The following is a 14,908-nucleotide window of genomic DNA, read 5'->3' on the forward strand; positions in this document are numbered from 1 at the left end:
GCGCGGCGAGAGGGCGGGGGGGCATGGCGGCCTCCGTGGTGCCGGCTCCGGCGGGGGCGCGGCTGGGTCTCGGCGGACCGGGTGAGGGCGCGGGTCGGTGGGTGGGCGGCGGCGGCGGCGGGACCCCCTCGCCCCGGCGTGGCGGCATCTCCCCCGCCCCGGCGGCACCGGGGCCGCCCCGCCGTGTGCGCGCGCGCGGAGGCGGCGGGGGGGACCCCGCGGCAAGATGGCGGCCGAACGCCGGGCGGGGCCGCGGGGCATGACGGGACCGGGGGCGCCAGGTGGCGCCGGGACCCCCGTGAGAGTGCTCGGGACCGCCGGGAATGGGCCCGCGGCGGCTCCGGGGCCCCGGGACCGCCCAGCCTGGACCCCGCGGTGGACGGGGACAGCGGGAAGGGGATGGCGGCCCTGACGGCGGTGGTCCTCCCGCAGGTCGAGCGTAGCGGGCCCCGGCAGGGTTGGCATGGAGGAAAATGCGGTGGAGAGCAGCAGCGACGCGGCCCCGCAGGCGGCGCAGGAAGAGCCCACCGAAAGCGGCCTGGGCGTCGGGAGCTCGGACGCCGTGTCAGCGGACAGCAGCGATGCCGCCGCGGGGCCCGGGCTCCTCTCCCGGGCCGATGACTCCTGCGTGGGGCAGAGCTCCGACAGCAGCGGGGCCTCCTTGGTAGGTGCTGATGGGAAGGATGGGGTGGCAGGGAGGGCAGCCACGGTTCTGATTCCTGGCGGTTTCTGTAGGTGTTTTTGACAGACTGAGCTTTGTGGCCTTGGCAGGTACTGTTATACCTCTGGTCTAGCATCTCCTTGTCAGTCTGAGAAGAACTCCCCTCGGTAGCAAGAGCAGCCCTGGAGGTCCAGGTTTTTGTCAGTACCAAAGGATTTGCTCTGATGCCTTTCCTGAAAGTTGCAGTGCTGCACTGGGTCATTTGCATAAGCTGGTTGTCCCAAGGGCTTGGGCTGGCGAAAGTGTCTCATCTGAGCTCATCTGGACTCTTTTTATCTGCCAGGAGGAAGTCTCGGAGGGCAGCTCCAGCACAGATGCTGTTCCAAGGATTTACCTGCCAGACTCATCCTCTATTGCCCAATCCACCTTGGTCTCCAGTGTCTCCACTGTGAGCCAGTCCATCATGGTGTCAGAGTCCCCACAAGTTCTGGTCCACTCCAGTGTTGTCACCGATGGAGCCACAGCTGTGTCAGACTCCACTGCATCCACTTCTTCAGACCTGGGTTCTGCCATTGACAAAATCATCGAGTCCACAATAGGACCTGACATCATCCAGAGTGAGTGTATGCTCCCATGTGGAGATGGCTTGGTGAGCTGGGGAGGAAGCTGCCACTGCACCAGACCTCAGGAGGTGGGGGAAGTATGGACATGGAATCATTAAGGCTGGAAGAAACCTCCAAGGTCATTGAGTCTAACTAGTCAGCAGGGTTTTCTCTTCTCACCTTGTTATAGTGACAGGAGGATTTGGTGAGGAGCTCAGGTTGCTGGACAGCTTTCCTTTTGTCCAGCAGCTCCTTCAGCCCAGGGCAGGCTCCATTCCCAGAGCCAGACCCTCACACCTTCTGGCTTCTGTCTGAACTGAGAGAGCCCCAGGGAGCCCCAGTGACTCTACAGCCCCTGGATCTGCCAGTCACCACTCTGCTCTCCTCTCCCTGCCAGGCTGCATCGCCGTTACCAGTGCAGAGGATGGAAGGGCAGAGACCACGCAGTACCTCATTCTGCAAGGCCCTGATGATGGTAAGGAAATTCCCTGGGCTGTTCATGCTGGCCAGCTCTGCCTCTGAGCCTTGAGCCACTGGAGTGTGGCCTGGAATGGGTGTCCCAGCTGTATTAGCCACGGTGCTTGTACCACAGTCCTGTTGGGAGCCTGTTCCTGAGCTTGTGTTCAGTCCTGTGTCCCCTGTATGGGTGCAGCCTTGGATGCAGGTGAGAGTCTACCCCTTGGCTGAGTGGATTTTGGTTTCAGGTGCTCCCGTGGTGTCCCAGATGGCCACTTCTGCTCTAGCCAATACCTTGGCAATAGAAGCTGTTGCTGATGGACCTACCTCCACGTGCCTTGACCAGCCTGGCCCTTCAGAGCCTTCCAGGCGGTTGGAAGTGCTGGCACTGCCTGCACAACCAGACCGACCCCAAAAGGCAGATGGTGGGGAGGAGCTGGGCCAACCAGACATGGAGACCCTGGAAGAGATGATGGAAGTGGTTGTGGTGCAGCAGTTCAAGTGCAAAATGTGTCAGTACAAGAGTGTCTCTAAGAAAACACTGATTAACCACATGAAAGAGCGTCACTTTCAGCCAGGTGTGTGCCAAGGGCTGAGGGAAATTCATATCACTGCAGACAGGCTCTGCTCTCTCCTGGGGAAGAAACAAAAGAGGAGCTGGAGCATAAGGGCCTGTTCTGGCACAGTCTGTTAGAGCTTTCTCCCTGTTCTCTGTGGCAGTAGGTTCAGCTCTGGCTCTGAAGAAAGGACGACCACGAAAGGTGGGGGCTGTTCCAAAGACTGAGGATGAGGAGGCCCCAGAAGAAGATGATGATATTATGGATGCTGGTGCTATTGATGATCCTGAAGGTAGGACTTGGCCTCCCTATATCTTACTTAGCTTAGTCTTTTCCCAGTCTCTGATGTTTTGGGGCACTTTCCTGCAGAGGACAGTGACTACAACCCAGCTGAGGATGAACCCCGGAGCCGGCTGCCCAAGTATGGCCGCACTGTCCCCACGTCCAGCGAGGAGAGGCCACGCCGACGCCCAGGGAGACCCCGCAAGCTGCTTCGTCTGGAGAATATGTCTCAGGACATGCCAGAAGGTGAGGGAGGTGGGAGGCAGCAGCCCCATTAAAGGGGTAGAGCAGGGAGTGGTGCTCAAGCTCCTGGGCCACTGCAAGAATGCGAGCTGTGCTGTGTTCTGTGGAACAGGAGGGGAGGTGGAGCCCTTGGTGACGTCCCAAAGCACACCAAGCCAGGAGCTGCAGAACTTGGAAGCAGCCAGTTCTTCTGGCCTGGAGAATGGGACCAGCGAGAACCTGGCAGAGCCTGGTATCAGCCAGTCTGACTCTGAGAATAAGGACCCTTCCTCCAACACCGGTGCTGAGGATGCAGACGTCATCCCCCGTCGGCGCGGGCGGCCCTCCCGCCGCTTCCTGGGCAAGAAATACCGCAAGTACATGGGGCGCAGGTGAGGGGTGTGCTGGGCCCTCTGGCCTGTGCCCAGGGCTGGTCCAGCCCATTTGCCACTGCAGCTCTGAGCCCTGTTCCTGTTTCTGCAGGTACTACTACAAGTCCCCCAAGCCTCTGATGCGGCCCTATCTGTGTCGGATCTGTGGCTCACGGTTCCTCACGCACGATGACCTGCGCTTCCATGTCAACTCACACGAGGCAAATGACCCACAGCTCTTCAAGTGTCTTCAGTGCAGCTACCGCTCCCGGCGCTGGTCCTCCCTCAAGGTGAGCTTCATCTGCCCTGCCTCGAACCCACAGGCTGCCTGGCAGCCCCAGGTCTCATGACCCTGGTCTGTCTCTTACAGGAGCACATGTTCAACCATGTGGGCAGCAAGCCATACAAGTGCGAGGAGTGCAATTACACCAGCGTGTACAAGAAGGATGTCATTCGGCACTCCACAGTGCACAGCCGGGACAGGTGAGGGCAGCACAGTCCTGGGGAGTGAACAGCACTGACCCTGTTCTTCCTGTCCTGGGAGGGTGGCCATGTCTGCCCCATCCCCTGACCCTTTCCGAAATGGAGAATTTTGGTGTCTGGGTATAAGGCAGCTCAGGCTTGGGGCTGGCTGACACAAGGGGCTTTTCTTGCTTGTTTTTCAGGAAGAAGAGAGCTGATCCGGTGAGTTTGAATACTCTGTTGATTTGAATCTCAGTATTCTTGTATGGGAAGAGGCACATCTGCATCTTCCACAAAAATCTCAGTGCCTCATTGAGGGCATTGTTTCTGGATCTCTTGAGGAAAGGCAACCCAGGTCCTCCAGTGAGGAGAGGGTAAAGAAACTGGTGAGCTCATCCAGGTGATCTCATCTTTATGCTCTCTATCCAGCCACCAAAGCTGAGCTCCTTCCCATGCCCTGTCTGCAACCGTGTCTACCCCATGCAGAAGAGGCTTACGCAGCACATGAAGACCCACAGTACAGAGAAACCACACATGTGTGACAAGGTGAGGGGTACACAGCCTGGGGAGAGGCTGGCAGTGGGTGAGGCAGGGCAGGGGATGAGTGCTGCTTCACTTTGTTTCCGCACAGTGTGGGAAGTCCTTTAAGAAGCGTTACACCTTCAAGATGCACCTGCTGACACACATCCAGGCCATTGCAAACCGCAGGTAGGAGCCCAGCATGCCTGGGCAGAGCCTGTCCCCCACTCCCCCTCAGCAAGTGTAACAGGTGGCTTTGTCCTGGCAGGTTCAAGTGTGAGTTCTGTGACTATGTCTGCGAGGACAAGAAGGTCCTGCTGAACCACCAGCTGTCACATATGAACGACAAGCCCTACAAGTGCAGCGTCTGCAAGTATTCCACCTTCCGGGAGGACTTCCTGGTCTCGCACATGGCAGTCAAGCATACAGGTGGGAGGAGCTGTTTGACTGATGCCCTGCACCCCCCCTTCTCCAGGAGACAGTCAGTGTCTGCCTGCTCTCTGTCCTATCCCCTGGGGACCTCCTGCCTGACTCCCCCTCCCGGGCCCTGTAGGAGGGAAGCCGTTTGCTTGCGAGTTCTGTCACTTCACCACCAAGCACAAGAAGAACCTGCGCCTGCACGTGCAATGCCGCCACGCCGACTCCTTCGAGGAGTGGGCACAGAGGCACCCCGAGGAGCCGCCCTGCCGCCGCCGCCCCTTCTTCACCCTGCAGCAGATCGAGGAGCTGAAGCAGCAGCACAGCCAGGTGCAGGCACCGGCTGAGCCGGAGGCCAGCCCACCGGTGAGTGTCTTGCCTGGCCCCAGTTCTTCCCGGTGCTCACTGCCCGCTGTGCTGTCAGCTCTCTCTCTCATGCAGGCATCTCTTGGCCCTATGACCTGCCACACGGTCCAGGCTGTCACAGGTGCAGAGCCCTCTGTTCTCTCGCAGGGTTCCCTGGAAGGGGCCACCATCATCTATGAACAAGGTAGGTGAGCACTCAGGAAGGGTGTGGGATGGGGAAGGAAGTGGGTGAGCTGTTGCCTAACCCTTCCTATCTGACCCCCCAGATGTGGCTGGATCAGCAGAGCTGGCCACACAGACAGCCCTGGATCTCCTGCTGAACATGAGCACCCAGCGGGAGCTGGCCACCAGCTCACTGCAGGTGGGTAGAGTCAAGGGCAGCCAGGCCTGCTAGCCCTGTTCTGCTGCAGGGGTATCTTGCAGACCCTTGTCCCCTTGGCTGAGCTGTTGTATTGCACATATTGCACAGGTGACAGTGGTGAAGCCAGATGACCCAGAGGAGACACCAGGCCCCTGTGAGCTGCAGGCACGGGAGGAGGAGGCAAAGGTGGACTCTAAGGAGCAGCAGCAAAAGTTGGTGATGCTGCATATGGCAGAGCCTGGGCAGACACTTGTGCAGGAGGCTTATGAAGAAGCAAGCCTGAGTGGCTCGGAGCTGCAGCAGATCACCATCCCCTTCAGTGGAACAGCAGAGTACAGCATCGTCGCACCCATCAGCGAGGAGATCCAGGCTCCTGCCACACTGTACAGGTCAGCTGTATGGGAGGAGTGGGGAGGGGAGGCACTTCTAGCCTCCAGTGAGGAGGCTTTAGTGATGAAGAGGAGAAAGATCCTCCCTGACCCTGTGCTCTCCAGCAGTGAGGAGGAGAGTCCTGTGGAGACCTCCCACACAGTTGTGGTGAGCGGAGCTGTGATGACAGAAGAGGCGCTGAAGGACCATAGCAATCACTACATCATGTCATCTAGTGTCCCAGGGAGCCAGTTCCAGACTGTGGAGGTAAGGATCTGAGCCTTCTCCCCATCCCAAGCAGCAGTGTGAGCAGATGTGACTGGTGTTTCTCTCTCAGCCCCTCAGCGGGGATGCTGCCTTTTCCTCACCTGCGGAGGGCCAGGAGGCACAGCCCGCCGGCATCAAGTGGCCCCTGGTGCAGTGTGTCACCAGGCAGCTCCAGAAGGACTCGTCTTTATCCCCAGCATCCGAGGGGCAGGAAGTCTCATTCCCAAAGATCAAGTGGCCTGCACTCCAAGGCGTGGCCAAGAAGCTCACATGCAAGGTTTCCACAGCCAAGAAACTCTCATGCAAGATTTCCACGGCCAAAAAGTTTTCATGCAAGATTTGCACAGCCATGTTCACAGGGAGAGCGGAGATGGAGAGTCACAAGAGAGCCCACATTGGGCCCAGCACCTTCAAGTGTCCCGACTGTCCCTTCACTGCCACACTCTGGCCAGAGGTCCGGGTAAGTTTCCTGGCACAAGGAACTTGTTTCCTGGGAACAAGAGGTTTGGAGAAACAGAGATTTCTGACCCAGCACTTGTCCTCCTGCCCCAGAGCCACATGGTTCAACATGCCAACCTCCGGCCACACAAGTGCCCTCACTGCAGCTTTGCCTCCAAGAACAAGAAGGACCTGCGCAGGCACATGCTGACCCACACCAATGAGAAGCCCTTCGCCTGCCAGGTCTGTGGGCAGAGGTGAGTGATGGAGCTGGGCTGATCCTGCTTTGTGGGATCCTACAGAGCTCTACAAGGCTCATGAGGAGATAGAATCTTGTCAGAGCTGTCTACCCCAAACCTTCCCCAGGATCAGCCCATTAGAGGGGACAGTGCCCTTGGAACAGTTCCTGCTGCAGGTGGACCCAACTTTGTCGCTAGATGGACACGAAAGAACAGCACTCAAGCAGTCAGGTTGTCAGAGCAAAAAGAGAAGCAGTTTATTTTCCCTTGGGTTTTTATAGATTTTGGACAATGACATGGGAATGGAGGATGAAGGTTGCTACCTCTCCAACTCCACTGGTCTAACTAGAAGTCCATCAATTGTCCCTCCTCTATAAAGGAATGTAAACAGGGAGAACAGTTTCTAAAACCTTACTTTTGGTTACTTAAAAGTGTATGAGAAACTTCACTACAAAAATGCAAGCATCAGAAGGCTGATAAAGATCAGGGTGACACAGCTTTGTCTCCGAGGAACCTCTGCATAGGAGGATTCAGTCCTTGGGCACTGATGGGAGCGTGCTGAGAGAGGCCACACCGTCATGTTGTAGGATGTGCTTATTGGGCCCATGGCCTTACAGAGAGCACAGGATCCTGTGCTGTCTGTGGCACACTCCACCTCACTCTGCCTCTCCATAGGTTCAACCGTAATGGGCACCTCAAGTTCCACACACAGCGTTTGCACAGCTCAGAGGGCAAAAGGCCAGGGCCAGCTGCTGCCCAGCAGACCATCATCCTCAAGAGCGACGAGGACACCCTGGCCACCCTACACAGTAAGTCATGTCCCCAGGCAGGGTAGACCTGTGGGTGTCCAGAGCCCTGTGTGGGATTTACCCAGCTTGTGAGTCAGATGGGGCTGATGGGCCAGGAGGATTGTCCTGCGGTTGGGATTGCTGGTAGAGACAGACCAAGAGGCTGGGCACGGACAACTGCATGGAATGAGAGGGCATGTATTCCCTCCAGTCAGATCCTGGTAAATCAGTGCATGGGGGAGCAGCTCAGGAAGCACTCACTGGAAGCAGAGTTCAAGGTCTGACATGGAAGGTGTTCTCTGCCCGTAGTAGTTTACCTCTTACCTTGTGTGAGCAGAGTCCAGAGAGTGCCCTGTGCTTTTCTCTGGGGCAGATGTCACACAGTGGCCACTGGGGAGCGAGGCTGTTGGCAGCCCTGGCAGTGTCCCCAGCAGCATCCTCACTGTCTCTCTCTCTATTGCAGCGGCTCTGCAGGCTGGCCAGGCTGTGCTGGCTCCTGAGCGGCTGCAGCAGGCTCTGGGGCAGGAGCACATCCTTGTTGCACAGGAGCAGAGTGTCACCAGCCAGGTGAGTTGGGTCCCTTGGCCTCAACTTAAGTCCTGTGTAGCCACTTCTCACAGTGGGGGCCTCCTGGGGGCCTGTGGTTAGGCCCAGCCCCCTGACCACACTGGGCACTTGCTGACATTGCAGGAGGAGGCAGCCTACATCCAGGAGATCACAACTGCTGATGGACAGACAGTACAGCACTTAGTGACTGCTGACAACCAGGTGAGGGGGCATGGCCCAAGGATGGGAGACTGCCCAGTGGGAAGAGCTGGCAGCAGTGGGGAGAGCAGGGCTCTGTAGGGAGAGCTGAAGGCACTGGGGTGGTGGAAACAGACCAGGTGGAGACAGACCAGATCCTGCTGTTGTGATGGGGGGTGGACAGTGGTGACCTTTTTCTGAATTCCCACGTTTGCAGGTTCAGTACATTATTGCCCAGGAAGGCGTCCCGCACTTGCTTCCCCAGGAGTATGTTGTTGTCCCAGAGGGACATCACATCCAGGTGAGCTTCAGACTATTCCCATCACATGGTGGGTGGGGCTCATGGGGTGTTGTGTGAGGCTAGGCCCTCTCCTGCTCCCTCTTGCTTACTCTGAGTCACAGCATTGTTGGGGGCCTGGACACCCACAGACCCTACTGCCATCTCACTTTTGTCCCCAGGTACAGGACGGTCAGATCACCCACATCCAGTATGAGCAGGGTGGCCAGTTCCTCCCGGAGTCACAGGTAAGGAGCCAAGCATGGTGGCAGGAGCTGGAGGGTGGGTCTGAGCCTGCAGTTGGAGAGGCGTGTGTGAAATAGAGGGTGCTCATGGGCTGGTGCCTGAGTGCAGCAACCATGACTGGAGCAGCTCCAGGAGGAACCCTCCCCTCAGAGATGCCCTGTTTTCCCCTCTGTAGATCCAGTACATGCCCGTGTCACCTGAGCAGCAGCTCGTCACCCAGGCACAGCTGGAAGCAGCAGCACACTCAGCTGTCTCAGGTAGTAGCAGGGCCCTCTGCCAGAAGGGCCAGTCCTCCCAGGGTTTGGGGGTGCCAGTCCTGTTGTTGGGGTTGGCAGCAGGTCATGCAGCAGTTCTTGGTGGGAGGGCTGGGAAGATGAGGCTCAATCACTGTTTTGCTGCTGGCCATGGTGTCCAAGGGCAGATACTTGCTGGTCCCAGCCTGGTCAGTTCTGGAACAGCGTTAACCAGAGCTGGGCTCCCTGCTGGAAGCTGACATGGGCAGGGTCACCTTATGTCCCTACCCCAAGGAGAGGTGTGGAACATGGAGGGGAGCCCTGAGTTAGCCCCCAGCTCCCCCTGCCCTCGCTCAGAGGCAGCACTGACCCCTCTCCCCTGCAGCAGTGGCGGATGCAGCGATGGCCCAGGCACAGGGCGTCTTCACCACGGAGGCAGCGGCCGAGCAGATCCAGCAGCTGCAGCCGGGCATCCACTACGATGTCATCACGCTGTCGGACTAGCACCGGGGCCGGGCCGCACCGTGCTGGGCGCACCGGCAGCAGCCGCCCCAGCCAGCAGTTGCCTTATTGTGCCGGGGCTGCGAAGGACGGCGCCTGAGCCGTGGCAGCACAGACACAACCAGGGACACGCTGCTGCTCGGCCTTGTGCCGTGGGAGTCCTGCACCTCCCCTCAGAGACTGCTCAGCGGCCACGGGGGCAGCTCTTGTGTGCACGATCTCTTTGCCTGATGCACTCGGTGGTGTGAAATCCCTTTTCCCAAACGGTCTGTGTGGGCAGCCATGGATCAGTGTCTGCCCAACACAGGAGGATTCTGGGGAAGCCGTAGGGCTGGGCACAACTGTGTGGTGCAGTGTCAGGCAAGGTGTGTGCAGCCACAGCTACTGCAGCCTTGGGGCCAGTGGTCCTAGTGTGGCAGCAGCCAGCCCTCCTGTGGTATCTCCAGCCTGCAGGCAGGCAGCAGCAGGGCTCTGGACTGGAGGAACCCAAGGAGGAAGAGGAGGAAGATGCTCTTATTTTTCTTCAGAAGAGGATGGACTCTTTTGTTAGTCCGTTGGTGGTTGGAGGGGTTCAGCTGTGACATTCTCAAGCTTTGACTATGCTTATGAATAAAAAGGGATGGAGACCTACCTGTGTGTGCGCCTGTCTGGGGCTCCAGGGGACAGGGATGTGACAGCCCAGCTTCAGCATGGCCTTGGAGCTGGGGCATAGGAGTCCAGGAGCCCAGCACTGCGCTGGGCTGGTCGCTGCTGGCAGACACCCTGGGCTATCAGCTGCCTTCCGCCCGAGTGACCTTGACTCCTGGGAAGCGAGCCGGGCAGCTGGGACAGCGGTGGGCTTGGGGCTGGAGTCATGAAATTAATCGAGTGGTAAACAGCCTAAATCCCGTGTAACTCTGTCCCGAGCCACACACCGCCCTCCTGAGCGGCTTGTCTGGGCCTATTTACATGCGATTATAACAGCTAATCGCAGAGTTTTAGTTCTCTGCTCCTGCATTAAAGTGATTATCCACCGAGGGGAAAAAGGCTGGGAACCACCGTGGCTCGGTGAGAGCCTCTGTGCGGCCTGAGCCCTACGGGGGCGGGGTGATCTCTGCTGCGCTCTCCCAGTCCTCATGCAGGGTACGGCGGTGGCACCGGGGCCGCTGTGGGACATCTCTCCTGACCAGCAGGACAGTGAGGTATGGGTGGCCCGAGGTGGCTTCGGCTGATGTGGCTCTCCCAGCTGTGGCTCTGTCGTGGCCAGAGCTGGGAGAGTGTCCCTCTGCCTTCGCACCAGCCTTGCCTGTGTACGGTAGTGCTGGTGCGTGGCTGTGCCTGCCTGGCCGCGGCTGTCGGTGTCCAGCTGTGTCCGCCCGCTGTGCGGCTGGCTGGGGCCCTCCCTCTCCAGCTGTGCTGTGCAGGGTCAGGGTGCTGTGCACAATCCGCAGGCGCTTTCCTAGATTACAGCCCCATTATCTAATCAAGCAGATCCATGGTGCTGATTAGGGTTGGACGAGTCCCGTGGGGACAAGGTTATGGGGCCACTGCGGGCCTGAGGGCAGGGCTGGTCCCAGCCAGCAGCACCAGCGTCCTGCTGGCTTAAGGCTTCCATACCTGTGGCTGTTGAGAGCACAAGATCAGCTCACTGTGGGATGGATGGGACCAGAGCTCTGGCTGCTGTATGCTGGCAGCTCCAGGTGCTGCTCCTGCCCTGGCTACGGGGTAGTGTGGGGGCTTGGGACCTCTGGGTGCTGGCACCTCAGCCCTGGGACCTCCTGCTGTCACCAGGGCCTGCAAGGATCCAGGGATCTGGCCGGGTTCATTAGCACCGGTGACCTTCGCCTTCCTGTCCTGGCCAGCGCTAAGCGGGTTTGTTACATATTTAATATCCTGAGAGCGTTATTAGTCGGTATTTAATGACGGATACAACCTGTGGGATAATCCCAGTCTTAGCAGGGAGGCGTGGTGGCAGGAGCAGGTGGCTCAGAGGGTCGTGGGCTCTTGGTGCCCCTCACACAGCTGCCCACCACTGCCCTGCCCACCCACTGTCTCTGCTCTGCCAACCTCAGGAACCCCCAGTGCCTTGTAGAGGTGCCCACTGTCCATGGGGCTGCAGGACCCTTCCCCTTCAGCATTCTGCTGCTGGAAATCCAGTGGCAGGCATGGCAGTGCTGCGGTTCGGTTGAGGACTGGGCCAAGCCAGCAGAGGAACAGGATGAGTCAGTATGGGTTGCTGTCCTCCCACCAGGCTATAGATCTTCCAGCAGCCCCTAGCCCTCAAACCCGCCCTTCCACAGCAGAGGGGGCTCCGCCACCCACAGCCCCAAGTCAGGGCTGGGGTCATGGATGGGACACAGCTCAACACTGCAGTAAAGCCCCAGCCAGGCTGTGTGCTTGTGGCTGTGTGCTTGTGGCTGCGGGTGTCCGTGGGACTCACAGTGGGTCCCATGTGCCAGCCCCAGGGTGCCCTTGTACCCCATCCCTGGGAGTTGTGTAGGCTGTGCAGAGTTGGGGGGCTGCGAGGGACCAGGGCTCTGGCTGGTGCCCCGCAGGCGAGGAGGACGGTCCCTGCAAGTCCCTGCCCAACAGTAGCTGGGGAAGGGGGGGTATCAGGTGCCCCAGATCCTGCTGCTGCTCTCATGGGTGCTAATACCACCTAATCAGCTGTCAGTCACTGCGGACCCCAGCAGCTATAAAACACCCGGGAGCAGCTCCTCGGCTCCTCTCCTGCAGTATGGCAGCACCTCGGGGCGAGAGGAGCCCAGGACAAGAGCTGGGGGACTGCGGGGGGCCTTGGGGGACGCTGCGGGGGCCACCCCAAGCCCTACTGCCCTGCCCCTACTCCTGCCCCTGTCCCGTTTTGGCCGGGTACAGGTTCCTGCCACCCCCTCTCAGCCTCGTGACGCCCCTGGTAAGTGCCGCGCCGCAGCTCCGGGGGGAAAACGGGATGTGGGGCTTTCCAGGACCGGGATGGGACTGTGTGGGGTGGTTGGAATTGGGGCTGGAGACCTGCTGTTCCGAGGCCCCTGCCCCTCCCCGGCATTCCCCTGCCCCCACACCCATACTGTCCCGCACCTGACACTTTAGGTGAGCATGGGAGAGGAAAACAAAGGGCAGGATACAGCTCTGCCCTCTCCCACACACAAGGGCCGAGCCCTGACATCCCACAGCTCCTCTCCTCTGGCCATCATGCCTCTCTGTCCCACTCTGACATCCCTCTGCCCCTCCAGGTCTCTGCACCCTATGAGGTGCCGCTGGGGCTGCCCGCAGAGCCGGGGCGGGCGAAGGCGGCGGCAACGCGAGAGAGCACCGGGGCACTGAAGGCTTGGCTGGCACGACACCCCAGGAACCCCTATCCCAGCAAGGGGGAGAAGGTGATGCTGGCTGTGGTCAGCCGGATGAGCCTCACTCAGGTCTCCACCTGGTTCGCCAATGCCCGCCGGCGCCTCAAGAAGGAGAACAAGGCGAGCTGGGCCACACGCAGCGCCTCAGACAGCGAGGACAGCGAGGGCGAGGGGGTCCCATCAGGTGCTGTCCCCCTTCCCGGTTCCAGCCCCGTGCAGGATGGGTGTGGGGGCGGCCCCGAGGTGAGGACAGGCCCTGGGCAGGACAAGCAGCCCCAGAAACCCAAGATCTGGAGTGTGGCAGAGATGCTGGAACCTCCTCCCAGCAAGAACGGGTGTCCCCCAGAGGTGCCAGTGGTGCTGGAGCAGGTATAGGGCTGGCAGAGTCGTGTCCTGTCCCCAAGGGCATGGCAGGAGGGAGCCATAGGACCCAGCAACTGCCTGGCCAAGAAGAGTGGGACATGTGGGTGGGGAGGGACGCAACACAGTAATAAATGTGACTGGTTTGGGTCTCCTGGTGTTGCCTGTGTGTGGTGGGGATGCTGGTGGGGGATGCTGGCAGGGGTGCAGGGGTGCCAGCAGAGATGTGGGTAGCTTCACTGCCAGTGCTGCAGTGAGCAGCCCCTGTGGAGCAGGGCAGGTCTAAGGCAGAGATCAAAAATAGACTTCGCTTTCTTGATAAAGGTAATAAAATGGTTAGCAGTATTAAATTAATCCTTACAAAGCAAAACCCGAGGAGGTTAGACATCTTAACACACCAAAGAAACTCCCCCACTCCTCCCCTCTCTGGGACACAATGTCAGCAAACACGAGACTCACACATGAGAAAGAAACACAGACGCAATGGGAGCAGCCCCATGAGGAAGGCGGGTGCCACAGACAGAACTATTTACACTGTGGACAACACGGAGCCGTGCTGGGGCCAGTCTGGCCATGGCGCTCAGCACCCAGCACTGGCGCTTCCTCAGCTGGGATTAGTGTCCTGGCTCCTGCTCTTTATCTGCTGTGGAGGACGACAAGGAGCTGAGGGTCTGGCCCAAATGCTTGTAGGCTGCAACGAGCTCCTGCAGCCACTCCAGCCAGTGTGAGCACCCACAAGGAAAAGACAGTGCTGTTCTGCATGGGAAGGCACCAGGCGCCGAGATTCTCCCCATGGTCCAGGCAGAGCATGCTGTGGGTCAGAGGACACGTGTACCTCAAGGGACAATGCCCCAAGGAACCCAAATCCTGCCTGGCTCAGGCACAGGGGTTGGCTGTGTAGGGTCAGGAGTGGGGGAACCCAAAGACCTCCAGGCACAGGCACTGGCAGAGGCTGTAGACAATGCAGAGAAGGAGGGTGGAGGGCACGAGGCTGACCAGGATGATGCCCAGGCTGTGGTGCTCGATGAGCAGGAGGTAGATGCCGAAGGGCAGGGAGCTGAAGTAGAGGAGGCAGAGGAAGCCCAGAATGAAGCGGGGGATGGCTTGCCACCCCCAGGAGCGCCACTTCTGCCCAGGGCCGTGGCAGGGCAGTGCACCCAGGCTGGTGGGGCGGTACAGCCGCACCACCTCCAGCCTGCCCAGGCTCTCTGGTGGTGTCACGTCCTCTGGTACCTCCAGAATGGTGACAACCAGGCAGTCGGGGCTGGATGTGGGCTCCAGCACACTGGGGCAAAGGAGTACCTCAGGAGATCGGGGTGGACCCCTTTTCTTGGCCCGTTCACGGCCTGTCAGCAGTGCCAGTGCCTCACCGTCATCCTGCAGCTGCTGCACATCCCCTCCTGGCACTGGGCTGTGCTGGCGGCAGAAGGGGCAGCGGAGCTGGGGGGTCGAAGTGTCCCCCGGGGGAACAATCCTGCGCAGGCAGCGGGCACAGAGGCGATGGCCACAGCAGAGCAGCTTGGGCCTGCGGACACGGGCGTCGAAGTGGCTGTAGCAGATCTGGCACTCCAGCTCCGGGGACGAGGGTGCCACCGGCGGGGACACCAGTTTGCTCTCTGGCTGAGCCATGCTCCTGGTGGGCTTCTGGGGGCTGCCCGAGCTGCAGGGAGAGGGTACCGCTGTCAGCCAGGGCTGAGAGCAGGCCCCGAGCCCGCTGCCTCCCACGCGTGGGGTCCCAGCTCTGCTGCATCCCATGGCCATTGTGCCGGTCAGACCCCGGGGCTCGGTGGGGGAGCGGGACAGTGAGACCAGAATGGTTGCGACAGCCCCCACCCCGGCCCCGA

General features: G+C 59.8%; 3 protein-coding genes across 8 annotated transcripts; 2 read left to right on the forward strand and 1 right to left on the reverse strand.

Moving 5' to 3' along the window:
• Positions 1 to 10,008, forward strand: ZNF335 (zinc finger protein 335). 6 transcript variants are annotated; one of them, XM_066330677.1, is made up of 28 exons: positions 1 to 81; positions 433 to 664; positions 1,005 to 1,278; positions 1,661 to 1,738; positions 1,968 to 2,297; positions 2,440 to 2,568; positions 2,646 to 2,804; positions 2,914 to 3,172; positions 3,264 to 3,441; positions 3,522 to 3,634; positions 3,817 to 3,835; positions 4,043 to 4,159; positions 4,245 to 4,321; positions 4,401 to 4,561; positions 4,686 to 4,915; positions 4,991 to 5,099; positions 5,182 to 5,276; positions 5,385 to 5,665; positions 5,771 to 5,912; positions 5,983 to 6,372; positions 6,465 to 6,607; positions 7,265 to 7,398; positions 7,841 to 7,944; positions 8,068 to 8,145; positions 8,339 to 8,422; positions 8,581 to 8,646; positions 8,820 to 8,901; positions 9,263 to 10,008. In XM_066330677.1, exons 2-28 carry the CDS (start codon positions 464 to 466, stop codon positions 9,379 to 9,381), a joined length of 4,152 nt encoding a protein of 1,383 aa, XP_066186774.1. In that variant the 5' UTR covers positions 1 to 81; positions 433 to 463; the 3' UTR covers positions 9,382 to 10,008. The 6 variants fall into 6 exon arrangements, with proteins under 6 accessions (XP_066186774.1, XP_066186776.1, XP_066186775.1 ...); XM_066330679.1 differs by having other exon boundaries at positions 9,266 to 10,008; XM_066330678.1 differs by having other exon boundaries at positions 5,774 to 5,912.
• A 71-nt stretch (positions 10,009 to 10,079) lies between these two features.
• LOC136368460 (iroquois-class homeodomain protein IRX-5-like) lies at positions 10,080 to 13,215 on the forward strand. The gene is made up of 2 exons (XM_066330681.1): positions 10,080 to 10,559; positions 12,591 to 13,215. The coding sequence occupies exons 1-2, from the start codon at positions 10,494 to 10,496 to the stop codon at positions 13,077 to 13,079; spliced, it is 555 nt and encodes a 184-aa protein (XP_066186778.1). The 5' UTR covers positions 10,080 to 10,493; the 3' UTR covers positions 13,080 to 13,215.
• A 237-nt stretch (positions 13,216 to 13,452) lies between these two features.
• LOC136368294 (E3 ubiquitin-protein ligase RNF182-like) lies at positions 13,453 to 14,693 on the reverse strand. The gene has a single exon (XM_066330428.1). The coding sequence runs from the start codon at positions 14,691 to 14,693 to the stop codon at positions 13,968 to 13,970; it is 726 nt and encodes a 241-aa protein (XP_066186525.1). The 3' UTR covers positions 13,453 to 13,967.
• Between the last annotated feature and the right edge of the window lie 215 nt (positions 14,694 to 14,908).

The sequence above is a fragment of the Sylvia atricapilla genome, chromosome 16, assembly GCF_009819655.1.
Source record: "Sylvia atricapilla isolate bSylAtr1 chromosome 16, bSylAtr1.pri, whole genome shotgun sequence".
Taxonomy (NCBI): domain Eukaryota; kingdom Metazoa; phylum Chordata; class Aves; order Passeriformes; family Sylviidae; genus Sylvia; species Sylvia atricapilla.

Coding starts and splice junctions, on each gene's coding strand:
- ZNF335 (XM_066330675.1), top strand. CDS start 464: ATGGAGGAAAATGCGGTGGAGAGCAGCAGCGACGCGGCCCCGCAGGCG. Junction 2,569..2,645: donor TGCTATTGATGATCCTGAAG/GTAGGACTTGGC, acceptor ACTTTCCTGCAG/AGGACAGTGACTACAACCCA. Junction 7,945..8,067: donor AGCAGAGTGTCACCAGCCAG/GTGAGTTGGGTC, acceptor CTGACATTGCAG/GAGGAGGCAGCCTACATCCA.
- LOC136368294 (XM_066330428.1), bottom strand. CDS start 14,693: ATGGCTCAGCCAGAGAGCAAACTGGTGTCCCCGCCGGTGGCACCCTCG.
- LOC136368460 (XM_066330681.1), top strand. CDS start 10,494: ATGCAGGGTACGGCGGTGGCACCGGGGCCGCTGTGGGACATCTCTCCT. Junction 10,560..12,590: donor CTGACCAGCAGGACAGTGAG/GTATGGGTGGCC, acceptor CTGCCCCTCCAG/GTCTCTGCACCCTATGAGGT.